General features: G+C 52.5%; 2 protein-coding genes across 6 annotated transcripts in view; one reads left to right on the forward strand and one right to left on the reverse strand.

Moving 5' to 3' along the window:
* Positions 1 to 314: 314 nt before the first annotated feature.
* On the reverse strand, positions 315 to 17,455 carry MTHFR (methylenetetrahydrofolate reductase). 4 transcript variants are annotated; one of them, XM_036461069.2, is made up of 12 exons: positions 17,355 to 17,455; positions 10,554 to 10,799; positions 9,329 to 9,567; positions 8,367 to 8,477; positions 5,126 to 5,319; positions 4,197 to 4,447; positions 3,795 to 3,929; positions 3,431 to 3,611; positions 3,026 to 3,208; positions 2,187 to 2,288; positions 1,381 to 1,500; positions 315 to 1,033 (listed from the first exon to the last, which is right to left on the reverse strand). In XM_036461069.2, the coding sequence occupies exons 2-12, from the start codon at positions 10,784 to 10,786 to the stop codon at positions 809 to 811; spliced, it is 1,974 nt and encodes a 657-aa protein (XP_036316962.1). In that variant the 5' UTR covers positions 10,787 to 10,799; positions 17,355 to 17,455; the 3' UTR covers positions 315 to 808. The 4 variants fall into 4 exon arrangements, with proteins under 4 accessions (XP_036316962.1, XP_036316963.1, XP_036316961.1 ...); XM_036461070.2 differs by having other exon boundaries at positions 10,554 to 10,796; positions 17,355 to 17,428; XM_036461068.2 differs by lacking the exon at positions 17,355 to 17,455 and adding an exon at positions 11,089 to 11,481 and having other exon boundaries at positions 10,554 to 10,796.
* A 106-nt stretch (positions 17,456 to 17,561) lies between these two features.
* The window catches only part of CLCN6 (chloride voltage-gated channel 6), a 29,016-nt gene continuing 18,772 nt past the window's right edge, over positions 17,562 to 27,805 (forward strand). Inside the window, exons 1-5 of one of the 2 annotated variants that reach the window (XR_004992032.2) lie at positions 17,562 to 17,863; positions 18,664 to 18,723; positions 22,761 to 22,826; positions 23,149 to 23,214; positions 26,627 to 26,693. Coding sequence is in view for 1 of the 2 variants with exons in the window: in XM_036461064.2 (XP_036316957.1) it covers positions 17,777 to 17,863; positions 18,664 to 18,723; positions 22,761 to 22,826; positions 23,149 to 23,214; positions 26,627 to 26,693 (346 nt within the window). In the remaining variant the exon portion in view is untranslated. The remainder of the gene's footprint in view (positions 17,864 to 18,663; positions 18,724 to 22,760; positions 22,827 to 23,148; positions 23,215 to 26,626; positions 26,694 to 27,805) is intronic. The other variant, XM_036461064.2, reaches the window with a different exon arrangement.

Raw genomic sequence — 27,805 nt, forward strand, 5'->3', positions numbered from 1 at the left:
CATGCACCTGCCAGTCACCACCCTGGGCAGCGCAGCTTGAGGGCCGATTCCTGGAAGCAGTGCCAGGCAGACAGATGCCAGCTGCGCAGAGGGCAGAGCAGCTGGCAAGAGGAGGTCCTGCCTGACAACTAAGCCAGGGAAACAGAAGCCCTTGCTTACGTGACCTCAAGTGACCTCGCCTTTGCCCTCCATGGTAACGGGCAGCGGAGAAAAGGGATGGCGGCGGCTCCAGCAGGCACAGAGATCAGACACCCTGAGCCCTCCACGGGGAGTTTATCTCTTGCGCCACCAGAATAGAGAAAAGCAGCGTGGTGGGAGGTGGAGCCCAGCGGGCTCCGGGGAGAAGGTGGCCCGTGTTATTAGGTTTCAGCCCCAGACCCATCCAGGGGCCTGGTGCCAAGGGTAGTGTCTGCCCTTCAGTTACAAGTAGGAAAGTGCCCAGCTGCCAAGGTCTTGGAGGCAGAGGGGGCAGCATCTTCACTCTGCCCCCGCTCTCAGGCAGTGCCACACGTGCCTGCTGCCCGGTGCTTTGCCCGTCTTCCATGCCCAAGCCGGTCACTGGCAGCCTCAGGCTGCTCGGAGAGACCACCTGGTTCGAGGTACCGTCAGCAGTAACGTCTCCTCCCCATCTCAGGGAGGATTGTCCGGGGCGGGATGGAGGTGCTCCCCACAAAAGAGCGAAATCTCCCGGCCCAGCAGGGAACGCCAGGTCCCGCACGGGGCTGACTCAGGTCCAGCCGGAGCCCGGCGCCTCGCACCGCGCGGCTGCCGTTCGTTGTAGCTGAGGGAGTCTGGGAGCCTGAGGGTGTCAGGGCACGGGGTCCCGGAGCCTGTCCCCCCTCGTTCCGGGTCTGTGGAGCAGTTCGAATGTGTCCTCCACCACCTGCCACAGGCAGTTGTCCAGAGGAAACTCGTTGTCCACCAGGTTGACGAGGAAGTAGTTGTCGTGGATGTCCTGGATGATCATGCGGGACGGGGACCCCTCGGCGTACAGCTTGCCCCACTTCTCCACCCACAGGGCGAAGGCTTCGTCCTGTATGTGCACACGGACAGGCACAGGCGCGGGCGCAGTCACACAAGTGCAGTCACACACGGACGCACAAGCACAGACAGACATACAGCCGCGCAGGCGCGGGTCACGGGGCTGCCCTTGGGTCAGGGCTTGTGCTCGGGGCCGCGGCCCAGGAGGACCTTCCTGGGAACAGAACGTGCCCGCTGGGGGCCACCCCCCACTCCCCAGCCCAGAAACAAGCTGCGGCTCAGAGTTAAGGTGCAGCCAGGAGGGCCCCAGCCGGCCTCCCCGGGGGCGTGGCTTCCAGCCACTCGGGGGGAGCCAGTGTGTTCCGAGTGGGCAGGGCAGGCCCGCCCCCAGCCCCTTACCTTCCAGAACATGAAGCTGACCGGGTCCACCACTGTGGGCTGGATGATCTCTCGCCCAGGGAAGATGCCCCAGGTGACAGCGTTGGGCTGCAGCTCGGGGGCATTAGTGATGTTTTCACCCTGGGGTGGGAGGGAGGTAGGAGCAGATGGGACGGTAAAGCCAACCAGAGCCCCCTTGCTGCCCAGGCAGCCCTCTGCTCCACACACTCCCCGTCCCCCCACCTCTGAAGCCTGAGACCTAGAGGCCACGCTGAGACTTCCTCCTCTCTCGCTTCAATCAGCTCTGCACCCAGCGGTTCTGCCTGCTTCCTCTCCACTCTGCTCCTTCGGGTCTAGCCCAGCTGGGCCTCTTTGCTACTCAGACAAGGGCCTCTGACTCCAGTGTTCCCGGGCCCGTTCACCATCAGCAGTGCACTGTGACCGGCCTAAACAACACCCGGAGCCAGTGGGAAGGCTCCCTCCTGCCTTCGGGGAAAACCCCGTTCCAAGCAGGACCGTGGAGCCGAGCCCCTGCTCCACACTAGCCTCGCGCTCACAGTCAGCGGTGACCCACTAGCTGTAGACGCTGCCTTTGCACACCCGCCCTTCTCTCCTGTCCTTAAGGCCTCAGAGGACCCGCCAAGAAGCCCTGTGGCCTCCCAGGTTAAGTGTCCCTCCGCTGGGTCCCAGAGAACTGTCCCATTACCCGCTGGGAGTTCCGAGGCGGGACCTGTCTGCCCAGGACCAGTGCCCGCTGAGTGCCGGAGTGACCGCGGGCGTCCTCACTGGCCGCTGTCCCCGAGCACCTCAACGTGGAGCTGGCCTACCTTCACGTCCACGATGTGGTAGTTAACACGCTGCTCGTACTTCTTCAGCACCTGCAGCAGGGCCCCCACCGTGTCTCGGGAAGTGAAGAACTCCAAGTAGGCCTGGGGAGCAGGCACCCGTCACCCCTGGTCCCTGCTGGCCGCCTTCTCGGCGCTCAGCGAGCCCAGCCCATTGCCTGCACACACAGGTGTGTGGGACACTTAAGACAGGGGCACTAGTGGTGGCCACTGGATGGAGTCACGGAGCAGGTGGGGAGACTTCCCAGCTGGCCAGTGTGAGGGGCCTCTGCCAGCCCGCCTCCTGCTAGGCAGGGAGGCCCCTGGAGAAGCCGCCGGAAAGCTGGCGAGGAAGCCAGTGGCTCTAGTGGCTTCTCTGGCACCAACTGGACCAGAGATTAAGCTGGGTTTACTCCGTCCTTTGCCGTAATGCCCATAACACTGCAGGGGGGGCCTCTCAGCCCCATTTCACAGATGGGGCAAGTTGAGGTAAAGTGGGCTCACTGGTGATAGACAGCAGAGCTGGCCTCTTCACACCCGGGTCGTTTTATCAAGGCCAGGGATTCAGTGAGTGTAACCTTCACTCCGGCAGCCCCGGAGAGAGGTGTCAGCTCGGAAGAGTAGCAGGTGCTCCCTGTTCCTCCCGGTGCTGAGCTTTGCCTGCCTTGTCCCGTCTCCTCCCCACACCATGGGTGATCCGGCCCACTGAGAAGGCGGCAGCTCGGAGCAGACGGGGACCCCAGCCAGGCCTGACCTAAAGTTCCCGTCCACCCTGGACCCTGCTGCTCAGCGAAGGGCCCAGAGAGGAAGGCCCCTGTCCCGGCGATGGGCGCCCTGCACACCTTCTGGAAGACATAGCCCCCGCTGGGGCCCCAGCCCACGACCGGGTCGGAGGACGGCTTCCCGTTGATGTTGGGCTGGGAGTTGATGGTGAGGATGCCCTGCCGGTTCACGCGCAGCAGCTCCTCCTTCATCAGGCTGGTCTCGGCCGCCAGGGGCTCGTCATTCCAGGGCAGGCAGGTGACCTGGAGGGAGGGCCGGGCTGGGCTCACAATCCCCATGAGCCACCCGGCCTGTCTCTGCCTCTGTGAGCCCCTCCCAGGCCCCCAGCTGGCGCTTCCCAACTCACCCTCTCCCGTGGCTGAGGTCCCACGCTCAGAGCGGAAGGAGGAGGTGAGGGTGGGTGGGCCACTGAGAGGCTGGGTGGGGGTGGGGGGTAACCAGGGACCCCACCGAGCACCACTCACTGGACAGCCGCTCTGGTTCGGCTCCCCCGAGAGGTAGTGGACAAATACTTCAAAGACGCTCTCTTCGCTGGTCAGCTCCTCCCCCCACATCCTCAGCAGCTCCTCCCGCGGGGCCTTGCTGGTCAGGTAGAAGAGGTAGTAGTCCTTCAGCTCCCCGAAGGCTGGCGAGGACGAGTGGCCCCTGCAGGGGACGTGCCGGCGGTCAGGGCGCAGCCTCACCTCGGGCTCCTTCCAGGAGGACAGTGTCCCCCACACCGGAGGTCCTTCTGTGAGGCCGGTCCCGCCAGGACGGATGAACATGCCAACTCCTGCCCCCTGCCTCCCAGGACACAGCACCCGCTGGCCAAGGGCAGTGCGGCCTCACCAGCGCCCGTTGGGGAACTCATCCCAGTCCTGGGTGCGGTAGATGTAGCTCTTGGGTCTGGAGGCCCAGAAGATGGGACGCACGTCTTCCTCCCGGCGCTTGGGGTGGGCGCTGACAGCCCAGGGCAGGGGGCGCCTGGGGGATTGGGGACAGAAAGGGGCTGGCTCAGGTCCTCGGGGGAGGACACACTGGGCTGGGGCTTTCAATCTGAAATGTAAGTGTGCACGGACCTCCCACTGAGGCTGGAACCCCGTGTGCCTCCAGCCACAGCACGGACAAGCCCTGCACCCGTGGCGTCCAGCCCTGCGAGGGGGCACTCTTCCTGCGACTCCCATCCGGCCTCCCTGCCCACTGACTCCCCTCTGTGGCTCCCGAGCCTGCATCGGGGGTCCCTGGCCTCACCTGGGGTCCTCGGCCCACATGCCCAGGCGCTTCAGCACCTCGGTGGTGGCCATCCTGCGGTTGAGGGTGTAGAAGTGCAGGCCGGGCACCAGGCCGCTGGCCAGCAGCTCCTGGCACAGGCTCACGGCATGGTCGATGCCGTAGTTGCAGATGGCATCGTCGTTGTCCTTGATGGGCTCGATCACGTCCCTGATCTTCTGTGGCACCTCCAGCTTGGACAGCTTCACGAGCTGCCGCAGGGAGTGGTAGCCCTGCCGAGACACGGGGGCTGTGGAGCCACGCCCACCCCGCCTCTCACCCTGCTCCTCCCCTTCGGCTCCCTCCCAGGCCTCGGGGCCAAGTGCAGTGTGACAGAGACCCAGGCAGGTCAGACCATGCTGCGCAAGGACCCTCGCCCGGTCCTGCTTTTTCCAGTCTGCAGGGACTCAGCTGTCCGGAGCATCCCTGTGTCGCTCGGAGCCAGCCCTTTAGCCCCAGTGGTTCCCATGCCTCCCGGGTCCTGGGGACCACCTGGGAGACCTGAGAAGTAAGGTGCACATTCCCAGGCCCAGGCCCAGGCCCCACCTCAGATCTGCTAACTCAGCACTTCTAGGCACGAGATCTGGAAGTCCATCTTTTGAAAAGCTTATCCTATGATTGTGATGACAGCCCAGTTTGGGAAACATTGATGTAATAAAAATTTAGGGTGAGAGTTATGATGATCCCTTGTAGTGACACTTGTCAGTAAGCCATGTGCAAGCCCCTCCGTCAGGTGCTGTTGCTGGTTTTTTGGGGGGAACTGGAGGTAACCAAAATGGGTGGTGAGAGAACATCTGCCAGAGGCATCCGGCAGGAAATCCATGGAGCGTCCAAGAACCCGACCGCGAACTGGGCCCCTGACCCCGGGCCCTGGCCTGCGGGGCGTGCGCCGGCCCGCCCGGGCCCCTCACCTGAATAGGGAAGATGCCGGGGAGGATGGGGCAGCTGATGCCCATCCTGGAACAAGCCTTGAGGAAGTGGAAGAACGTGTCCGCCTCGAAGAAAAGCTGGGTGATGATGAAGTCGGCCCCTGCATCCACCTTCTCCTTCAAGTGCTTCAGGTCGTCCTCCAAGCTCTCCGCGTCGGGGTGGCCCTTGGGGTAACCTATCAACAGGACGGCGGTGAGAGAGGCCGGCTCAGCCTGCCCAAGGTGACTGAGGGAGACACCAGCGAGCTGGCAACACGCTCTGCTCTCTGCCGCCACGGTCCCGGGCTCGGACCTCCCACCACCAGAGCGTGGACGGGCAGAAACGGTGAGGAGCTGGGCTCACAGCTGACGTCCCCCTCCCCCAGGAGATGGCGCTTGGTGAGCGGTGGCTCGGAGCCACCCCCCAAGTGGGAGCAGATTGCTCCGAACCCCACACTGTCCTGCCTCATGTCCCTTGCAACCAGCCAGGCAAACCAGCCCGTGCTTGGTGGCCCTGAGGGAGAGAACGCCTGCTCAGCAGCTGGGCAGCGCTTTTAACATTACATTTACTAAAAAACACACACACCAAAGAAAACATGATACACACAAAAAATAAAACATCAAAATTACTCAGAGGTCCAAGAAAGTGAAAAGTCAGAAAGCTCGGGCGTTCTGCTTGAAGAAAGACGAGAATATAGTAACTATTTTTTTTTTTTTTTTAATTTTATAGTAACTATTTCTAAGTGGCCAAAGGGCCATCATGGTCAAGTTCATATTCTCTGATGCTTCTCACGGCAGAACCAGGGTCAGCCAGAGGCTGCCTGACAAGGGACCAAGCAGCCCCACTAAGCAGGGAGCAGAACACTGGCGCAGCTGGGATCCCCACATGCCAGGGACACACGACAGAACCCGGAAATGCCTGCGAGCGGGAGTGGCTTCCTGGGCTCCTCACTGGCTCAGGGAACTCTCTGACCACTTTGCCTAAATCAGAGTTTGCCGCTCTGTTGACTAATGAGTTTGCCGACCACTGTGTAAGGCATTACCCTTACCCAGAAGTTTTGACTTCAGGTTAAAGACATTAGTACGTTAGTAAAATGTTTCTTTAAGTGTTTTCCCCTAAGGCAGTGGTCGGCAAACTCATTAGTCAACAGAGCTGCAAACCGTGGCTCGAGAGCTGCAATTTGCTGACCGCTGATAAATGACTGAGCTCCCTTAGCCCAGCCCGCTCAGGAAGACTGCAGGCCCCGATGAACGCTGGCTTGCTCAGCCCGAGGTCAGGGCAGGGGCAGGCCTAAGACCCACGCTGGTGGGAAGCCAAGCTGCTCTGTAGGCGGGGCTGGGCTTATACCCAAAGTCACTTACAATGAGTAATTTCACTGATACCACATGGCTTATTTTTTAAAGTTCGGGTCACTTTTGATATACTACTCCATCATGTGGCTTTAATATAAAAAATTATTGTCCCCAAAATATTTGAGAAAAAAAATGTCATGCCAAGATGATGCACCAATGAATCCCCAGACCTCCTGTGCCCGAGGCACGTTGCCTCCCCATACCCAAGCCCCTATCTGAGAAGCTGGAGGCCAGCCCCGCTAGTGGGGTAGGAGGTAAGCCCTCCCCCACCCCCCGACCCGTTTCCAGCAGGGAAACCCTGCCTCCTGGCTGTAGCCAGTGGAACTAAATTCAGCTGATCTGATTCTCCTAGATTAGAATGTGGCATAGCAGAACTGACCAGGTGCCCCCAAGAGCAGTTGTGCAGCAGGAGGCAGAGATGGGGGTCCATGATCCCAAAGAGATTGAGGGCCTTGGTTTCTTTTTAAAAAAAAATTTTTTTTTAAATAAGTTTTTACTGCTTTTTAGAGAAAGGGAAAGGTATGAGAAAGAAACATCAACCTGTATGCCTCCGTATGCACCCCGAGCGGGATCGAACCCCAACCCAAGCATGTGCCCTGCCCAGGAATGGGACCAGTTTCGGGAGCCGAAAAAGAATTAGTGACTACATCTTAAAAGACACCTCCACCTTAGACACTGAGTTTCTGACTTACCCGAACTCAGGTGACAAGCTGAGGTGTGGCAGTTAACTAGAAACAATCTAAATGCCTAGCAGCATATCTGGCCATTGAGCAAGGCACACCTGTTGTGATAACTCGCCCTGCCCCGGAGAATCTCTGCTGTATCCTCCCCCGCAGGCACATCCTGCTGATACACAACTTCCCCCTACAACCTGTGTACATATAAGGCGGCTGCAACAAATAAAATTTGAGGCTGATCAGAACCCTGTCTTGCCGCCATTTCTCCGCGTCTCCTGTCCTCCCTCATTCCCTTCCAGGTGTCTCCTCGCTCCCACGTAGCTGTCCCGCTGGCTGGGACAACCAGTGACCTTTTGTACAGGATGACGCTCAACCAACTGAGCCACACAGGCCAGGGAGGGCTTGGTTTCCGATGGCCTCCCGGCTCCCTCATCCAGTGAGGTCTGGTGCGGTTTCCTGGCCTTGGGTTCTGCGATTCTCTGCCTCCTAATAAATTCTCCTCTTTTTTAAAAAAAATATATTTATTGATTTTTTACAGAGAGGAAGGGAGAGGGATAGAAAGTTAGAAACATCAGCCGAGACTGGTTTGGCTCAATGGATAGAGCGTCGGCTTGGGGACTGAAGGGTCCGGGGTTCGATTCCGGTAAAGGGCATGTACGTTGGTTGCAGGCACATCCCCAGTAGGGGGTGTGCAAGAGGCAGCTGATCGATGACTCTCTCTCATGGATGTTTCTAACTCTCTATCTCTCTCCCTTCCTCTCTGTACAAAATCAATAAAATATATATTAAAAAAAAAAGAAAAAAAGAAAGTTAGAAACATCAATGAGAGAGAAACATCGATCAGGTGCCTCTTGCACACCCCCCACTGGGGATGTGCCCAAAACCAAGGTACATGCCCTTGACCAAAGCCGAACCCGGGACCCTTCAGTCCTCAGGCCGATGCTCTATCCACTGAGCCAAACCGGTTTCGGCTCCTCTTTTGTTTTAAAGAAGGACAGGCTAAGAACATGAAAGGACAGAGAAACAGAACCTTCAGGGTGGTGGCAGCCTGGGCAGAGAGCGGATGATAGAAGGCTGAGTCAGGGCATTAACCCAGCTCTGCCCTGCTCTCCTCCGCCACAGGCTCAGGCCCGCAATCACGGGGTTTACCACACCCTGGACTGAATGCAGGTGAACTCCGTGCCTGCCCGCCCGCCCGCCGGGCCACCACTCACCGGCCACACAGATGTCGAAGTAGTCGCCAAACTCGCTGCGGATCAGCTTCACCAGGTCTCTGGCGTAGCGGAAACAGCCTTCCTCCTCCTCCCACTGCTCGCCGACAGGGTCTGCAGGGTTGGTGAAAGTCATGGTCACCGAGGCTCACGGGTCTGCAGTTAGCTTTTCTTATTTTTCTCAAATATATTTTATTGATTTTTTTACAGAGAGGAAGGGAGAGAGGGATGGAGAGCTAGAAATGTCGGAGAAACATCAACCAGCTGCCTCTTGCACACCCCCTACCGGGGATGTGCCCGCAACCAAGTACATGCCCTTGATCGGAATCGAACCTGGGACCTTTCAGTCCACAGACCGACGCTCTACCACTGAGCCAAACCGGTTTCGGCTGCAGCTAGCTTTTCTGTACCTCCTCCCTCCCCCTACACCCAGGACCGAGCTCCTCAAAGGCAGAGCCCTCGTGCTATTCAAACTGGGGTCTCCTCTTGCTAGCCTAGCACTTGGTAAAGGGGAGGGGAGACAGGGCCCAGACTGGCAGACATGTGGGCTGACTGAGGGCTCTGGGCTGGCAGTGTTGAACAGGGGACAGATGCTGTTCTCAGCTTAGCTTGGAGCATCTGAGATACCCCCCCACTCAAACCTGGGTGCCTACCCTCACCCAACCAGCCCCACTGCTCGCCGTCCCACCCTATTGGAGCTCCTCTCTCCTGGGAGAGTTTCCCACTCATCTCAGGTGAGGGGTGGGCTTGTCGTGGGAGCACAAGCCACACGACCCCTCCCATCAGGCTGCGGCCAGAGGCGCAGGCAGCTAGTTTCACTCCCGGGACAAGTGCCAGCGCCGCCGTCTTGATGGTGCCAAGAGCTGGGTGCAACCAGGGATCGATGAAGCCATGAAGCCGGGGCAGGAGGTTACCAGACACCAGAGGCTTTCCTGACTGGGCTCCCGCCGGGCAGGGCGCCTCACCTCCTCTCAGGGCCAGGATGTTCTTGAGGCCCAGCCGCCTGGCCTTGTGCAGGTGGCCGGTGATCTGCTCCTGGCTCTGCCGGCAGCAGGTCATGTGCAGCATGGTCTCCAGGCCGCAGTAGTTGACGGCAGTGCTGGCGATCGTCATGGAGGAGGTCTCCTTGTCCGAGCCGGGGTCCCCTGCCGGGTGCCAGGTCACATCTATGAAGAGGGGGCCACCTGCCCCCATCTGGTCAAACCTGTTGGGAGTTTCTCTCTGAAGAGGGGGGTCCCTGGGGGCATACCACCCTTCCCCACCTTCCATGGGGCCCCGGACTTAGAGAAACAGCACAGGAGGTTGGCATCAGGCTGACGGGCATTCATACCCTGACTTTGCTACTTATTAGCTGTGCGACCTTGGGGAAATTAATCTCCTTTCCCTCGTTTCTACAACGTGACAGAAAACAGTACCCACTTGATAATAACTCTTAGAACAGGGCCTGGTACACGTGAGCTGCTAGCGTTAGGATCACTGTGGTGGAGGTATATACAACAATATAACCATGTAAAAGCAGTACTGTAGACTTCCCAGGGCTGGCATATTTCTTACATGGGTGAGTTCAGGGCACTGGGCGAGGGCTGGAGAACCCTCAAGGGGGGCAAGCAGGGCCTCGTTCCAGGAACACGAGCGACGAGGGTCAGCAGACACCAGTGTGAATTGCGCTGCCCCTCCCCCCCATCCTGGTGCAGCAGGCAGCGCTGCAGAGCGAGGCCACAGCCCAGGAACCAGACTCAAGAGGTGGGTGTGTGGGGGGGTGTGTGCACCAGCCGTGTTACAAGCTATTTAACGAGGTATTTAAACATCCTCCTGCCTTCAACGTCAAGCCTGGGGAACTACACACGGGAAGTGAAAGTGGGAAAAAACCTAAGTAAACTTAAAAAAACTAAAAGGAGCTGCGATTCAGAAAGTGCTAACGTAACTCAGTTGGCATTTCTAGATTTCCAGAGTCACGATCCAAAAGCTCTACGAGATGCCGCTTTGCCACTTCCTAAAATGACACTCACGAGCCAGCTTACGTCCTCAACATTTTTAACCCGGTGTGGGGTGTCTACCACCCTCTCTTACCGACACTTGCGAAGCTGTAGGTCCCAACGACCGAGCCCGCGTGTGCTCCTCGGCCCCTCTGGGGGCCTCTTCCTGCCACGGGCCCCTCCTCACCTGGCCCTGAGCCCCACACCCACTCACCTCGAGATGAGATTGACAGCGGCCTGTGCGGTACGCGGAGGGAAGAATTCCAGAGAGAACCACTTGTCCCCGGACTCCATCCTCCGCCTCATTTTCTCCCGGAGTCTCTCGTGCCGCTCAGGGTCCAGCCCCGGCGAGGAGCATCTGGAGCTGTCCTTGGAGCTCTCCATGCCGCCACCGCTGCCCTCCAAGCGGGGGTTGGGGCCGCCGTTCCCTCTGGGTTCGTTCGCCATGGCCGAGTGCCTGCTACACAGGGTGGGGGCAGGGGGCGTCAGAAGCCGGCAGGCAGGCAGGCAGGCAGGCAGGCAGGCAGCCAAGCCCCCGAGGGGCAGGGTCAAAAGACAGTTACTGCATTTCCCCACAGGGTGAGGGTGAGACGGCCCCTACCGGCTGGCTCCCACGCCACTGCTAAGACTCACACCGCAGCCTCACTCAAAGCTTCTCCCCCTGCGGCTACCCGACTCCTCCGAGCATGACAGCCCCCTCCCGTACAGAAACACGTCCCTCCAGCCCTCCGATCCGCAGCGGCAGCTACCTGATGGAGGGAGGCACTGAGAACCTCATGATGCCAGCCTCCAGGGCCCGCGTTCCCAGGGAGGGGCAGCAGTGCCCGGCTGGGAGCACCTCGGGGTTTGGAAGGTCCATGTCCGCCAGCTGAGACCCAGACTGGGCTGGCAACAGAAAACTTCCCCGCGGTGTTTCCCTCATGGGCGGAGCAGCCACAGAGGAAGAGCTCAGAGTTAGAGCTGGGGCCTGCGAGAGGGAGGGAGGGAGGCGGGGGGAGGCCTCGGGGCAGAGGGAGGGCTGAGGCTCCAGCTGTAGGAGGCAGATAGAAGGAGGACGCCTCAGGCCAGAGTCTGTGGGCGTGGAGAGGAGACGTTCAGGGTCACTGGATCACTCCCCAGAGAAGAAAGAGCTGATCCTGTCCCGCCCGGGCCATCGCCTGCGGCCTGGGACAGTTTGTGTGTAGGAGGGAAGAGGCGAGGGCTTGACAAAGCAGCCAGATTTCCCCTGGATTCCTGCTACTCCGAAAAGACTAGGTCATGCGCATTAGAACTTGGTAATTGGTCGGGTCCCAAAAGTAGCCAGACCCAAGTCAGAATAAAGGCTACCCGATGAAGGAGACTTAACTTGGGGTGATGAAAACCCAGTACAATGTACAGATGAAATCTATATAACTTCATTAACCAATTGTTACCCCAATAAATTAAAAAAAAAATTTTTTAAGGGCAAAGGCTGCCTTCCAGGTACACCACCACTAACACACACCACTGACGTCAGTGAAACTAGTGGTAGTGACTGCTCAGACACACATCCCAAGCTCTGCGCCATGGCAACCACGGGCAGGCCAACGAAGGGCACGGTGCCACTGGGCAGTTTAGTGGGAAAAATAAGTCAAACACTTAAAAACAGAACACTACTCTTGCACAACTATGTGCAAACAGATGAGTGTGTGGTGATAGGAAATCAGAGGAACAATCCGGCCAGGTTCATTCTTTTCAGGCCGCATCCACTGTTAAGCTGGTGTTCTTTTTTTTCCTAGTCCTACCTAATAAAAGAGTAATATGCAAATTAACCACCACTCTGCTACACCCACCAGCCACGCCCACAAAGCCAATCAGAGCGAGTATGCAAATAAACCCAACAAAGATGGCTACAGCCACAGAGAGTAGGAGGGAGGCTTGGGTTTCCCAGGCAATGAAGGAAGCCAAGCTTTCCGCCTGCCCTTGCTGGCCTAGGCCTCCACTTAAGGTTACAATGTTTTAGTTATAGAAGGTTAACAAATCCAAACAGAAATGGCTGCCAGCAACGGAGTGAGCAGGAGGCTTGGCTCCACTCCAGGCTACAAAGTTTCAATTGTGGAAGGTAAATAAATTCCAGATACCAAGGCCTCTGTTTGGGTCACTAAGGGGCGTGGCTGGCCTGCAAACCACCACAGGACCCTCGCCCAGGCCACCCCACTCCCCAAGGGAACCCCCACCCTGATCTGGGACACCTTTTAGGCCAAACCAGCTAGTCCCCACCCATGTACCAGGCCTCTATCCTATCTAATAAAAGAGTAATATGCAGATTGACCATCACTCCAACACACAATAGCTGTGGTCAAAGATGGCTGCCCCCATGTGGACACAAGATGGCCACCACAAGATGGACAGCAGGGGAGGGCAGTTGGGAGATAGCAGGCATACAAGGGAGGGCAGTTGAGAGGGACCAGGCCTGCAAGGAAGGGCAGTTGGAGGCAGGGGAGGGCAGTTAGCAGTGACCAGGCACACAGAGGAGGGAAGTTGGGAGCAAACAGGCTGACAGGGGAGCAGTTAGACACCAATCAGGCTGGCATGGGAGTGGTTAGGGGGTGATCAGGCTGACAGGCAGAAGCGGTTAGGGGCAATCAGGAAGGCAGGCAGGTGAGCAGTTGGGAGCCAGCAGTCCTGTATTGTGAGAGGGATGTCCAACAGGCAGTTGGACATCCTTTGAGGGGTCCTAGATTGGAGAGGGTGCAGGCTGGGCTAAGGGACACCCCATCCCCCACCCCTTGCACAAATTCCGTGCACCGGGCCTCTAGTCCTATATAATAAAACCCTGCCAAAACCGGTTTGGCTCAGTGGATAGAGCGTCGGTCTGCGGACTGAAAGGTCCCAGGTTCCATTCCGGTCAAGGGCATGTACATTGGTTGCAGGCACATCCCCAGTGGGGGGTGTGCAGGAGGCAGCTGGTCGATGTTTCTCTCTCATTGAAATTTCTAGCTCTCTATCCCTCTCTCCCTTCCTCTCTGTAAAAAAAAAAAAATCAATAAAATATATATTTAAGAAAAAAAAAATAGCTGAAACTGGTTTGGCTCAATGGATAGAGCGTCAGCTTGGGGACTGAAGGGTCCCGGGTTCGATTCCAGTCAAGGGCATGTAACTTGGTTGCGGGCATATCCCCAGTAGGGGATGTGCAAGAGGCAGCTGATTGATGACTCTCTCTCATCGATGTTTCTAGCTCTCTCTCTCTCTCCCTTCCTCTCTGTACAAAATCAATAAAATATATTTAAAAAAATATATATATATATATTAAAAAACAAACAAAAAACAACCTAATATGCAAATTGACTAAATGGTGAACAACTATGATGTGCACTGACCACCAGGGGGCCAGGTGCTCACCGCAGGAGCTACCCCCTGGTGGTCAGTGCGCTTCCATAGGGGGAGTGCTGCTCAGCCAGAAGCCAGGCTCACGGCTGGCAAGCACAGCGATGGTGGTGCTAAGGACCCCTTGGGGGATGTCCGACTACCAGCTTAAACCCGCTCCCCAAAAGCCATATCCCCCAAGGGGTTCCAGGACTGCAAGAGGGTGCAGGCTGAGCTGAGGGGACCCCCTCCCCCCCACACCCAGTGCACAAAATTCGTGCACAGGGCTCAGCCCTTGCAGCCTCAGCTTCACCTGTAAGGTCATCCAAAAGGTCATTTGGCCATCTGGTCTAATTAGCATATTGCCAAAAGGAAACCTAACATTGTCACTGGAGATAAAATGTAAAAAGAGCTACTGACCTTGAGGACTCTGAATGGTCAGAGCTATTAACTCATTGTCTAGTTGAGATAGTGGTGCTTGAGGCAACTTTAATTTGTTAATCATATGTAAATGTAAGTTGATTTTCTGTTGTTGGAACTTCCCGCCTAAGAGATGTCTTTGTTTCAGAATCTCAATAAAAGGAATGGTAAAAGGCCAGAGAGCAGTTAGTCTTCCCACTAGAGGTGGACTTCCCGCTTGGCCCCCATTTTCCCAAATTAACTCTTCCAGTCTCTCTCTTCATTTTAGTGTGCGGCCTTCTCCAGAAACCAGACCCTGAGTGGGCCCTGAACCACGCGGGTCGTGTTAAGGGATCACAGCATATTATGTTTTTATTATTAAATATATATATATATATATTTTGTAATGGGTTGAAGATCACTCTTTTTTTTAATATATTAATATATTTTATTTATTTTATACAGAGAGGAATTGAGAGGGACAGAGAGTTAGAAACATCGATGAGAGAGAATCATCGATCAGCTGCCTCTTGCACACCCACTACTGTGGATGCGCCCACAACCAAGGTACATGCCCTTGACCGGAATCGAACCAGGACCCTTCAGTCCGCAGGCCGACGCTCTATCCGCTGAGCCAAACCGGTCCCGGCTATATATATATATATATATATATATATATATATATTTTTTTAATTTTATTGATTAAAGTATCACATATTTGTCCTCAACTCCCCATTCCAACCCCCCCTCCCCCCCCCACACACACACACACTCATGCCCCCACCACCCTATTGTCCTCAACCACTGGTTAGGCTCATATGTATGCACATAAGTCCTTTGATCTCTCCCTTTTATCCCCACCCTCCCTTTGAGGTCCAACAGTCTGACCCATGGCTCCTTATCTCTGGGTCTGTTCTTGTTCATCAGTCTATGTTGTTCACCATTTCCCCTAGATGACTAAGATCATGTCCTACTGGAAATATACTTATAAGAATAAACAATGAGCCAGGACCGGTTTGGCTCAATGGATAGAGCGTCGGCTTGGGGACTGAAGGACCCGGGTTCGATTCCGGTCAGGGGCATGTACTTTGGTTGCGGGCATATCCCCAGTGGGAGGTGTGCAAGAAGCAGCTGATTGATGACTCTTTCTCATCGATGTTTCTAACTCTCTATCTCTCTCTCTTCCTCTCTGTATAAAATCAATAAAATATATTTTAAAAAAAAGAATAAACAATGAGACAAACAATATATTATAGATACTTTTTAATGGATTTCAGAGAGGAAGAGAGGAGAGAGAAACATCAACAACGAGAATAATTGATCGGCTGCTTCTTCCATGCCCCACAGTGGGGATCGAGCCTGTGACCAGGGCATGTGCCCTGACTGAGAATCGAACTGTGACCTCCTGGTCATAGGTTCATAGGTTCTTGCTCAACCACTAAGCCACACCAGCTGGGCAAAAATGGTGTTCTCAACTCTGGGACCCTAGAGTCATGAGAAACTAATGAAATCCAAAGCTCCTCTCTCCTAAAACACAGAGGTGCCATCACACACAGCGACACACCGAAAGTCAAGAAGTCAAGTCCAGACCAAGAACGCTTGTGCCAATTGAAATATGGTAGCACTCATACTTGGGTAAAAACTGCTGTTTGAATTTTAACCTTGCTATCTGACTTCGACCTTCGATTACTTGCTTGAACAATAGGGTAGTTGCAGGAGATTGACTCCCACTGACTCAGTAGCTTCAGGGGTAGAAACTGTAGATAACCTTTAGTTCTGTTTTTGTATTATGGGCAAGATAGGGCCACATTCCAATGTCAAGCAGGGTGTGACTGGGAACCAACCCTGCTGGCTGTCCCCAGTCTTTAGAATTTAGTCCTGAGGGGCCAATCAGGGTTAGCCGAGGCAGTGACATCACCGACCTGAGTAAAACCCCTGGACTGGGCGAAATTCGCTCTCTTCCGCCATGCTGCCGGCATGAGTGGGATAGCCCATGCTAGCATGGAGATGGCTCTTTTGTTTATTGCATCGGACTCGGCTCCCTGGTGGTCCTTGGGGATCATGACTGGAATCCCCAGCCAGGACCATGAGGGACCCCCATTCCGGAGAGCCTGACTGGCCGCGGTAGGTGTGTGTTTGTCTGTGTTTTTGTGTGAGCGCTCTGGAGGGACTGCCCCTCCATCAGGGCTCTTACCTGGGTGTTTACCGGCTGCTGCGTCAGCCATGGTTTGAGTCCAGATTCGAATCTGTAATAAATTCTAGCATGCTTAATCAAATTGGCTCCGGTGGTCCATCTCTTGGGGACTCGCTTCGTAACACCAATGTGTGTGCTCTCCCCAAGGATGCCCGCTTTGGTTCTGACATAAAACTCCTGCTTCTCAGTGAGGGTGGCCATCGGGAGAGAGAAACAGGTAAGTGTCAAGATGGGCCTACCCCTCGCTGGCCTTTCTCACAAATTTAAGAGAGTGCCTATTAACTGCTGGGAGAAAAATCAAGAGAGGGGGCGGCGACAGGACCACCTACAAATGATCTGCTTTCATTTGTTCCACAAAAACTTACTGCATCCCTAATATGTGCTGGGCACAGCCCTTTGAACCTTCTTCCTTGTGCCCCTACTTACCCATTCCAAGCTGCACCCCTGGATTGCAATTGTGGGTTCACAGGTTTGTCTCCCCTCCCGCCCCACCCACCCCATCGCCCCAGTCCCAAGACCAGAGTGGGATCCTGCCTTCCACTGGTATCCTGATATTCCTGGGACCGGCACAAGGTAACGTGACAGCCAGTGCTGAGCGCCCACAGGCCGGGCTGCGTCCCCCTGATCTCAAAAACGGCCTTCTGCCATTCACTGAGCACTTAATCGGCGGGCAGTGGGGGCCAGTGGAGCCCACACCTGAGCGCAGCCCGACGCGATGGGCCCGAGAGGGTGCGGGGGGTGCGGGAGGTGCGGGGTGGGGGAGGCTTGGGTGCCGGCGGCCCAGGCCGGGGCGGGGTGGGAGGGGCAGGTTTAAATGTCTGGAGCCGGAAAAACACCTCCCGCGCCCAGGTGACTCCAGAGCCGCCTCATGTCTGGCATCTGTCCAGGCCGGGGCTAAAAGAGAGTTTTTGCTTCAGGACTGGGGGTTGTTGGGGGTGACAGCCTTTGGGGGTTACACTAGCCCCAAGAAAGCAGCTCACAGAGGTGGCGGGAGCGCCCACCTAGAGGGGCGGACCGCCCTCCAAGGACCCCCAGCTGGTGGGGGGGCCCCCTCCCCCGATGCCAGGTGTGTGTACCCCACGCCACGCCGTCACTCACCCTCCCGATGCGGGCGCCGCACAGCACGCGCGCCAACCGGCCAACAGCAGCTGCCAGGCCGCCACGGAGCCCAGGCGAAGGGGGCGGGACCGCGGCGCCGGAGTCTGTTGCTAAGGGGGCGGGGCCAGCGGAGTCTGTTGCTAAGGGGCGGGGCCATAGGGCGGAAGCCAGCCCAGCGGGCGACAGGAAGCCCCGCCCACAACATGGCCGCGCCCAGCGGTCTAGTAATTTGGAGCCGCTCCACCGCCAAATCTGGTGACGCGGTCCGTCGCCCCACCCGTCGGCAGCCACTCCCTGTCTCGGTCGCCGAACTCGAGAGGGACACGTGACCCTGCGGGGGCCAGTCACGTGAGGCTCAGGCCGGGTGGGAGGGGGTTGGCCCTGGGGGTCCGGAGCGGCAGCAAGAAAAAAAAAAGAGGAAGATGGCGGGGTGCAGGGGGTCCTGGTGCTGCTGCTGCAGATGGTGCTGCTGCTGCGGGGAGCGGGAAAGCCGAACGCCCGAGGAGCTGGTGAGGCGGGGGCGCTGGGGGCCGGGCCGGGCCGGGCTGTTGCTAAGGGACCGGGAGAGGCGTCGGCGGAGGTGGGGCCGGGCGAGCCTGGCCCGCAGGTGGCAGCGTGTGCGGGCGGGCACCGCATCCAGGGCTCTCGCACCATCTGCCCTGCTTCCCGTGCCCAAGTCTGGAGTCTTATTCTCATAACTCTTCCCAGGAATCCAAGAGAATCCAGGCCAGCTTCAGTTAATCCCATAGGTTTTGTGTGTGTTTTTTAATTTCCATCAGAAAGGAGTTGAGCGAAACGGGCATTTTCGGAATGAGCCTTTCATGCCGCTGGCTGAGGTTCTCCAGCCCTTTTCTCTCTCCATCCCTAAGCCTTTCGGGGTCATGGACAAGCCAGCTTTTCCATGCAAAGCATCCTGGGAAAACTGGAGTTGCTGTGCCCCCAAAGTTGACAGGTCTCTTCTGATTTCAGATAGGGCACCTTGTCAGACGGATCTGGATTCCCCCCTCCCCGCCCCCCCCCTCCGCTTAAGCTGGCAGTGGGCATCTTGGACGTGTCCTGAAGACAAGAGTGATTATTTGGAGAATGTGTCAATAGAGATGAAAAGCTCAGCTGAGTCCCCACCCACATCACCTCCTGTCCCAAAAGGGTTTTGTGTTTTGTGGGTGTTTGTTTTTTTGCGATCTTGTTCCCATTAGTGACGATGGTTCTAGACAATTTAGAAACTAGCAACAGATGTCGGTAAACACTTATGCCTCTTTTTCCTTTTAACCACTAAAAGGCTCTCCCTTCTGTGGATCTGTTTTTCTAGACCATCCTCGGAGAGACACAGGAGGAGGAGGAGGAGATCCTGCCAAGGAAAGACTATGAGGTGAGCTTCTCGGCTACTCTCTTGGTAACAAAAGCAGGGACTGACCTGGGCCCCTGAGACAGAAGCATTAGGATGCCAACCAAGGGAGTGAGAGGTACCTTCCCTCCGGGAAAGGGGCTGTTTAACAAGCCCCCTCCCCTTCTTAGATATATTCTTATAGATTTCTTCCCTCTTAGTAACAATTTTTGAATCACTAGATACTTTTCTACATTACATTTTTGATTAGGGAAATGCCATTTTATTGTGCCATAGTCTTTTGTTTGTTTTAAATTTTTTTTTTTAAAGGAGAGAGAAAGGGAGCGATAGAGAAAGAAACATCAATTTGTTGTTCCACTTATTCATGCATTTATTGGTTGATTCTTGTATGTGCCCTCACTGGAATTGAACCTGCACCTTGTCATATTGGGACGACACTAACCTGGCCTCCTTGCCAGGGTAACCGACTTTTCTGTTTGATGAACTGCATGGTGACATCCCTTCTTGTTCAACATTAAATGCTTCCTTAGGATTAATTCCAAGAAGTAGAATTAATCATGTGTATGTGTAATGCTTTAAAAAAAAAAAATGTCGTGTAGCCGAAACCGCTCAGTGGATAGAGCGTCAGCCTGCGGACTGAAAGGTCCCAGGTTCAAGTCGGTCAAGGGCATGTATCTTGGTTGAGGGCACATTCCCAGTGGGGTGTGCAAGAGGCAGTTGATCGATGATTCTCTCTCGTCGTTGTTTCTAACTCTATCCCTCGAGGTCTCTTCCCCCTGTAAAAAAATCAATAAAATATATTTAAAAAAAATTTTTTTTTAAATGTCATGTAGACTTTAAAAATTCATAATTTAGGGCAATAATATACTCAGACTAATTTTCTTAGTATTTCATCTTACTTTTTTTTTTTTTTTAAACATTTTTTTTTCTTTTCTTTTTTTATATTTTATTGGTTTTTTTGTACAGAGAGGAAGGGAGAGAGATAGAGAGTTAGAAACATCGATGAGAGAGAGTCATCGATCAGCTGCCTCTTGCACACCCCCTACTGGGGGTATGCCCGCAACCAAGGTACATGCCCTTGACCGGAATTGAACCCGGGACCTTTCAGTCCCCAAGCCGACGCTCTATCCATTGAGCCAAACCGGTCCCGGCTATTTCATCTTACTTTTGCTGCAGAATTTGGTGTAACTATCATGACTGGTCATGCAGCATGAAAAATTTTAAAAGCTTTTGTTACAGACAGCCTCAAGCATCCACCAAAAGGGACAGAACAGTGTATTGAAACCCCTTGTCTTCAGCAGTAGTTCGGCTTCTGTGTATCATGTGAATGATATACTAGCTCCCATCCGCTGCCCTGTCCGTGGAGAGTAGATACGGCAGGAGGCTTCTCCGGGACTAAGTGACAGGGTTTTATTAAAGGGCTTTAAGATTTGCAAATCAGAAACACCCAGCGTGTTCTGAAGAAAAAAAGTTGAGAGTTTTTACAATTAAAAAGTACATTCTTAAGAAAAATCAGTCCTGTGTTCTTGGTTCTGGATTGGTCCGAGATGGTGATCTTCCAGATGTCAGGCAGTCGATACATTCTTTCCAGAGTTCTGCAAAGGCTGAGCTACAGGACTTACATATTTCTCCAGGCACTGATGCACAACTGCAAAGTTCAAAACTTTTAAGTCCTCAGGTTCAATTCCCGGTAGGGCATGTAGGAGGCAAGCGGATCGATGTTCCACTCTCACATACATGTTTCTCCTCCCCACTCCCCTTCTCTTCTCTTTACACTCCCTCTCCCTTCCTTCCCTCTGCCCCTCCCCCTCTCCCAAAATTAATAAACTATTCTTCAAAGAAATTTTTTTAATAGAGGGTGTATTTTATTTTTTAAAATATATTTTATTGATTTTTTACAGAGAGGAAGGGAGAGAGATAGAGAGCTAGAAACGTCGATGAGTGAGAAATGTTGACCAGCTGCCTCTTGCACACCCTACCGGGGATGTGCCCGTAACCAAGGTACATGCCCTTGACCGGAATCAAACCCGGGACCTTTCAGTCCACAGACCGACGCTCTACCACTGAGCCAAACCGGTTTCGGCTCAAAGAAAATTTTTAAAGTGTTATTCCCCCGAATCAAAGAGCAACATACACAGCAAAAATAAAAGGAAGTTAGTTATGGTAGAGAAGTGACAGCTCTGGCTGATGTAATTCTGTGGTTAGAGTGTCAGCTGGAGCACAGAAGGGTTTTGGGTTTAATTCCAGTCAAGGGCACAAATCTGGGTTGCAGGTTTGATCCCAGGGTATGGTCAGGCATGTGTAGGAGGTAGCCAACCAATGTGTCTCTCACATAACTTTCTCTCTTCACCCCGCCTTCTCCTCCTCTCTCCACCTCCCTCCTTCCCCCTGCCTTCCATTATCTGGAAATCAATGGGAGAAATATCCTTGGGTGAGGATTAACCAAAGAGACAGAGAGAGAGAGAGAGAGAGAGAGAGGAAGAGAGAGAGAGAGAGAAGTGACAGTATCTGATTTTAACAGATCCTATATAGTTTATTGATGTATATTTACAGTGTTAGGCTCTCAGCTGATTTATTTTAAAAAAAAGAAAAGATTAATATTCTGGCATTGCATTTGTTTCTAAATGCCCCTCTAAACAGCTTTAGTCAGGGTTAGGGCTAGTATATAATTCACATGATATAAAATTTACCTATTTAATGTGTACAATTCAGTGGTGTGTTTAGTATATTCAGAGTTGTGCAGCCCTCACCAAATCAATTTCAGAACATTTTTGTCACCTTGGAGAGAAACCCCGGACCCATTAGCAGAGTCACTGCCCATTGTCCTTGTCCCAGACCCTAGGCAACCACTAATCTACTTCCTGTTGCCTCTTCTGGGCCTCTGAAAACCTTCTCATTGTTTGTGCAGTCATAACATTATTAGGCAAAACCATCAAGCAAATAATTAATAGGCCAGTCATTTCTATAAATATTTGGTATGAAGAAATTCATATTTTTCAACATTTTAACTTTTTCCCTGTTTGTTTCTAAAATGTGATGTCACTAACTTGATTAAAATATACATGCACATATATAAATATATACTTAATCATTCATGGATGGGCCTAGTTTCTCAGCAGAATTTTGCACCGTGGCTTTTTTCTACACATACTAGAGACCCAGCGCACAAAATTCGTGTGTGATCAGGCCATCTTTCCCAGCTGCCCTCAGCTGGTGATTGGTGCCTGACGGCCAGGGGAAGGGACCAAGAGCTGGTCAGTGCACCTCATAGTGACTGGTCTAGCGGTCATTCTGGTCATTCTGCCATTGGGGTCAATTTGCATATTACCCTTTTATTATATAGGATAGAGGCCTGGTGCACAGGTGGGGACCGGATCCTGCACTGAAGGGGTCCCCAGATTGGGGTAGGGGTCTCAGCTGGGGCATGACCAGCCTGAGCAAGGGGCCTCGGGCAGTTTGCAGGCCATCCACACCCCCATCAGGGCAGGGGTTCCTGCTGGGAGGTGGGACTAGCCTGGGCGAGGGGCTGTGGTTGGTTTGCAGGCCAGCCATGCCCCTGGCTCTGTCAGGAAGGACGTCCGGAAGACATCTGGTCTATCCAGTCCAATTAGCATATTACCCTTTTATTATAGATATCTTTTTATTGATTTCAGAGAGGAAGGGAGAGGGAGAGAGATGAAACATCAATGATGAGAGCAAATCATTGATCGGCTGCTTCCTGCACGCCCCCTACTAGGGATTGAGCCCGCAACCCAGGCACCTTGAATCCCGGACCTTTCCACTGAGCCAAACCAGATAGGGCTCTGATGTGTTTTTTTTTGTAATCAGAAAATTATTTTCCCCCCAGATATAAAAAGTACCATGTTTGCTGTGAAATTTTCAAACAATATCCAGATGTGAAGAACACCTCCTAGACTATCACCTCAGAAATAGCCATTGTTAACAGTTTTCCCAGATGTTTTTGCTTTAAGTATGCTGACACAAAAAATATTAATTTTATTTACTCAAAAAGGGATCATATACCATATTATAACTTTTTCACTCACCTGTCCCTCTTGCAGAGTTTGGATTACGATCGCTGTATCAATGACCCTTACCTGGAAGTTTTGGAGACTATGGATAATAAGGTGAGTCCCGTATTGATCTCTTGGGACTGAGGAGGTCTTACGACAGCTTCTTTACCTTTGCTCCTTAGCCCTTTTAACCCTCATGAGTCAGCAGCATTTATCCCTTAGACTACTTCCTCCTGCCAACCTGAGTACCCCCTGGCCCAACCTCTTAGAGTCCATCATTCTTGCATTATAAAGCACCCTCCATATCAGACATCATCTTTGACATTTTTGCTGTCCTTGTGAAATTCACTCTGAAACTGGTTGACCAAGATGTGTTCCTTCCCTGATGCCAACATAATCCTGAAACAAACTGAGTCATTTTTTCCTTTGTGAACAGAAAGGCCGCAGGTATGAGGCGGTGAAGTGGATGATGGTGTTTGCCATTGGACTCTGCACGGGTTTGGTGAGCAGGCGGGGCATGAGGGGGTGGTGGGCTCGAGGGCTGGAGTGAGTCAGAGGTCAAGCTCCAGCCTGACAAATAAGTTGTTTGTCATAACAGGGACCGCCTTGTCTTTTTTTTTTTTTTTTTTTTTTTTTAAATATATTTTATTGATTTTATAGAGAGGAAGGGAGGGAGATAGAGAGTTAGAAACATCGATGAGAGAGAGTCATCGATCAGCTGCCCTGCCTCTTGCACACCCCCTACTGGGGATATGCCCGCAACCAAGGTACATGCCCTTGACCGGAATCGAACCCGGGACCCGTCAGTCCCCAAGCCGACGCTTTATCCATTGAGCCAAACCGGTCCTGGCCTGCCTTGTCTTTTTTCCCCTTTCATTTCTTAATAATCTGACACTCTCTTATACTTTATAAAATGAAAGCAAATCATACAACTTAGGTGTTCTTTAACACACTCAAAGGTTTGGTCCAGTTCTCTTAGATAAGCTGTGGTCCTGTCAAGTAGACAACATGGAGGGGAGAGCACTCAGTTGAGTCACTCTGTAGGGAAAAAGCAAAGTAATGGGAACAAAACTGTAAAGATTTGTTCTTTTAGCACAGCCACCAGGATGTGCTGTCCTGGGCCTCTTCCCTGAACATTGCTCGTTTTTTCTAGAAGGTGGAGCTGGCAGTTGTGGGCAGAGGAATACACCTGAATGCACAGGGTTCTGAGGTCAGCAATTCACACACCAATCACGGACAAGAAAAGATTATGAAACATTGCCAAAGATGATAAGTAGCACAAGGTCTGGAACCATAGCTGCTGATGTACCGTGGTAAAACCTGGCAAAGAAAAGCTGGGGAAGGTAGCAGCCAGTCCAAATAAGACATGTTCAGTCTGATTCTCCATCATTGCAGTGTTAACTAGGGGTTGTCTTGGCCCATTTGGGCTATCACAAAAATACCATAGACTAGATGGCTTGAAACAGACATTTATTTCTCACAATTCTGGGGACTAGAAGTTCAAGATCTAGGGCCAACAGATTGGTGTCTGGTGACCAATCTGTTTTCCAGTTCGGAGATAACCATCTTTTTGCTCTGTCCTCACATGGCAGAAGGGAGCAAGAGAGCTCTCTGGCTGGGGTCTCTCTCTCTTTAATCATGATAAATGTGGTATATAAGATAATACATATTTTAAGTATATTATATTATAGTTCAACAAGAGGCCCAGTGCATGAAATTCATGCACTCTGGGGGGGTTGTCCCTCAGCCCCTTCCCCATCAGGCTTAAGCTGGCAGTCAGACATCCTTAGTGCTGCCACAGAGGCGGGAGAGGCTGGCCTGACTTATGGCTGAGTGGTGCTCTCCCTGTGGAGTGCACTGACCACCGGAGGGTCTTAGTAACCAATCATTCTGCTTTTGGGCTAAAGCCAGCTTTCCAACATCCCATGAGGGGTCCTGAATTGCAAGAGGGCGCAGGCCAGGCTGAGGGACCCCACTGGTGCATGAGTGGGGCCAGGGAGGGACACAGGAGGACTCCAGGGCATGTCCGTTCATCTTGTTCAGTCCCTGTCGGCTTAGCCCCAGTAGCAAGCTAACCTACTGGTCTGAGCGTCTGCCCCCAGGTGGTCAATGCATGTCATAGCGACCGGTCGATTATCTGCCCTCTGGTGGTCAGTGCACATCATAGTGAGCGGTTGATTGCCCTTAGCATATCATTTGCATATTATACTTTGAATGGCCAGGTGGCTAGACACTTAACATATTAGGCTTTTATTATATAGGATAATGTATATACTACAGTGTTTATTACTATAAGTCTAGTAACCCTCTCACCATATGGTTGATGCCGTACTCACAGTTGATACCCTTCACCTATTCTGCACTCCCCCAGTTCCTTTTCCCTCTTGGGGTCTCTTTATAAGGGTACTAATCCTATTCATGAGGGCTCCTCCCTCATGGCCTTATCACCTCCCAAAAGCCATCATGTTGGGGGTTAGGCTTTCAACATGCATTTGGGGTGTGGGGCAAACACAAACATTCATTTAGTCCATAATAAGGGGATATATATATTTCCAAGCAGCAGCCTGTTTATCATCTTTCTCTAGAATTGACCACACGTTTCATACTTAAGTCTACATGATATACCCATGAGATGTAAACGTGTTTTTAATATAATATAGTCACAAGGGCCGACCACAGTTTTTGTTTTCATGGCACTTGTCCAGTTTTTGCTGTAGTAAATTGGAGGTCAAGGAACATCTGAGTAGTTAAGACTAATGGCACTTAGAGGCCTGTTTGGTAACATTCTGATGGATACCAGTGTAGGGCAACATGGGTGGATTTAATTTTGTGGAAATTTCAGAGTATAAATTTTTCTATGTATGGTTCTGATTGCATATTTCCCTGTAATAGGCACAGTCATTAGCTATCTAGTTGTTAGTCTTTCTGCCACTTTCATATCAAACTCCTTTGAACTGCCACTTATCAATACTAATAGCTTTATCTCCCACCCTCGTGTTAAAGGAGGGCAGACCTGCCTTTATAACGTACTACCTGTTCCCCTTGCTACTGGCTCTCTTGTCCTTTGATCTATCACCACTTTCTGCTTTAATGTTTAAAAGCCTCGGCATTGGCTTGAAGGAAGTCTGGAGTTAAAGGCATAAATCCTTTGATCCTGAATCTACAAAACCAGAAGTCTTCCCAGTTCTCCTTTAAGCCCAGAGCAGGGACTTATGAGAGTGGAAGAGTGGTTTACCAGGGTAACCACTAACTATATAAGACAGTCATAAGTCAAAGTAGTAGCTTACGTAAAATAGAAATAACCAACTTGCAAAACCCACATACCTCTTAGTGCACGTTGTCATACAAGTAATTTAAGCTAGCCCAGAGCAGATCGGCTCAGTGGGTTGGAGCATCATCCCATACACCTGAAGATGGGCTGGATTCCCAGTCAGGGCGCTTACCCAGGTTGTGGGTTCAATCCTAGTCAGGGCCCATAGGGGAGGCAGCTGATAGATGTTTCTCACATCAGTGTTTCTCTCTCTCTAAAATCACCTTAAAAGTTTGCTGTTTTTCAAAGTCATCTAAGCTCTGTGCTCATCTAGCTAAGCATCACTGTGACCCAGGGGTCTTCCTTGGCCTCACATCTTTTTCTGCATAACCTTCTCTCATTCTACTTTGCTCCTCTCATTATAGCTATCTCCATTCTTTAGTTCTCTAGTGGGCAGTGGGCAAGGCTGGAGCAGGGCCTTCTGGAGAGCCAGAGTGACTAGCGAAAGCCCTTTCACCCACTGCTGGTTGATAACGCAGGTGTGCGTGCCCAGCTGGTGTGCATGCCCAGTAGCGTGAATACAGTGGGGGAGGTCTGCTTCTGAGGGCAGTGCCTATAACACCGCCAGGAAGCTGTGTGGCTGACAGCTCTTTGCTCTTCCCAGGTGGGTCTGTTTGTGGACTTCTTTGTGCGCCTCTTCACGCAGCTCAAGTTCGGAGTGGTGCAGACCTGTATCCTTTCCACGGTTGCTGATTTTGCTTTTTTATCTAGAAATGAGTTTAACAGTACACATGATCTGCGGAGTGCTATTATTAGCCATTCAGCTTTCTGGTGTTTATCATTGAAGGACACAAAAGAAACACAGGAATAAGTCAAGAGATACTTTCATGGTTGGTAAGACACAAACCAGCAAGATGCCTGCTTTCCCCAGTCAATCGATACTAGTAAATTCAGTGTAGTTCCAGTGAAAATGCAATAGAACTTGAACATTCTCTTCCTAAGTTTGTTTGGAAGAATCAAGAGCCAAAAGTAGTTGAGGTAGTTTTGAATAAGCAGGGGACTTATTTAATTTAAGATACAGTCTTTGGAACAGTGTCACATTGGTCCAGAAACACCCAGTTAGACAGCGGGAAATAGTGAAGAAGCAGAAACTGGCCTGTAGGGGCATAGAAGTGCCCTGAATGGCGGAGCCCTGGTGATAATCAGTGAGGATAAAAATGGGTCATTTACTAAAAGATGCTGGAACATTGGTTAACCATCTGGAAAAACACATAATCAGATTCCTACTTTGTACTAGAAATTAATTCTAGATGGTTTAAAGAGGTACATAGGCAAAGTGAAACGTTAAGAGACTGTATGATGTAAAGAGTAGGGAATCGGCTCTGGCTGGTGTGCTCAGTGGTTAGAATGTTGGCCCTAGCACTGAAGGGTCTCGGGTTCCATTCCCAATCAAGGGCACGTTGCCTGTGTTTCAGGTTCCATCTCTGGCCCTGGTAGGGGCTCAGGCAGGAGGCAACCAATCAGTGTGTCTCTCCCATCAAGAGAGTTCAGAAGGTCTTATTTTCCATATCTTTATTTCTGAGTAGACTGTAACAACATGAAATCTTGCATATAAGAAGATAGCTTTTAAAAAAAAAACACCACAGAAACAAGCAAACAAAAACCCCTGCAGTGAATAAATGAATACTCTGAAAAGGGTGGACTGGGACATGGGCCTTAGAATCTTCTCTCACACTAACCCAGCATAGCAAATGGGCTCTGAGTGGCACAAAGCCCAAACAGCAGAGACAGAGGATTCCTTATGTTCATAAAACAGTGAAGAGCAAACTAAGTCCCCCAGAGA

The sequence above is a fragment of the Pipistrellus kuhlii genome, unplaced genomic scaffold, assembly GCF_014108245.1.
Source record: "Pipistrellus kuhlii isolate mPipKuh1 unplaced genomic scaffold, mPipKuh1.p scaffold_m20_p_34, whole genome shotgun sequence".
In the NCBI taxonomy this organism is placed as follows: domain Eukaryota; kingdom Metazoa; phylum Chordata; class Mammalia; order Chiroptera; family Vespertilionidae; genus Pipistrellus; species Pipistrellus kuhlii.

Excerpts from the sequence above, each read along its gene's own strand:
- MTHFR (XM_036461067.2), bottom strand. The coding sequence starts at position 11,261 with ATGAGGGAAACACCGCGGGGAAGTTTTCTGTTGCCAGCCCAGTCTGGG. Across the intron at positions 5,320-8,366 it reads CTTCGACATCTGTGTGGCCG|GTTACCCCAAGGGCCACCCC; the intron begins GTGAGTGGTGGC and ends TCCTGTTGATAG. Across the intron at positions 3,612-3,794 it reads GAGTTCCCCAACGGGCGCTG|GGGCCACTCGTCCTCGCCAG; the intron begins GTGAGGCCGCAC and ends CGTCCCCTGCAG.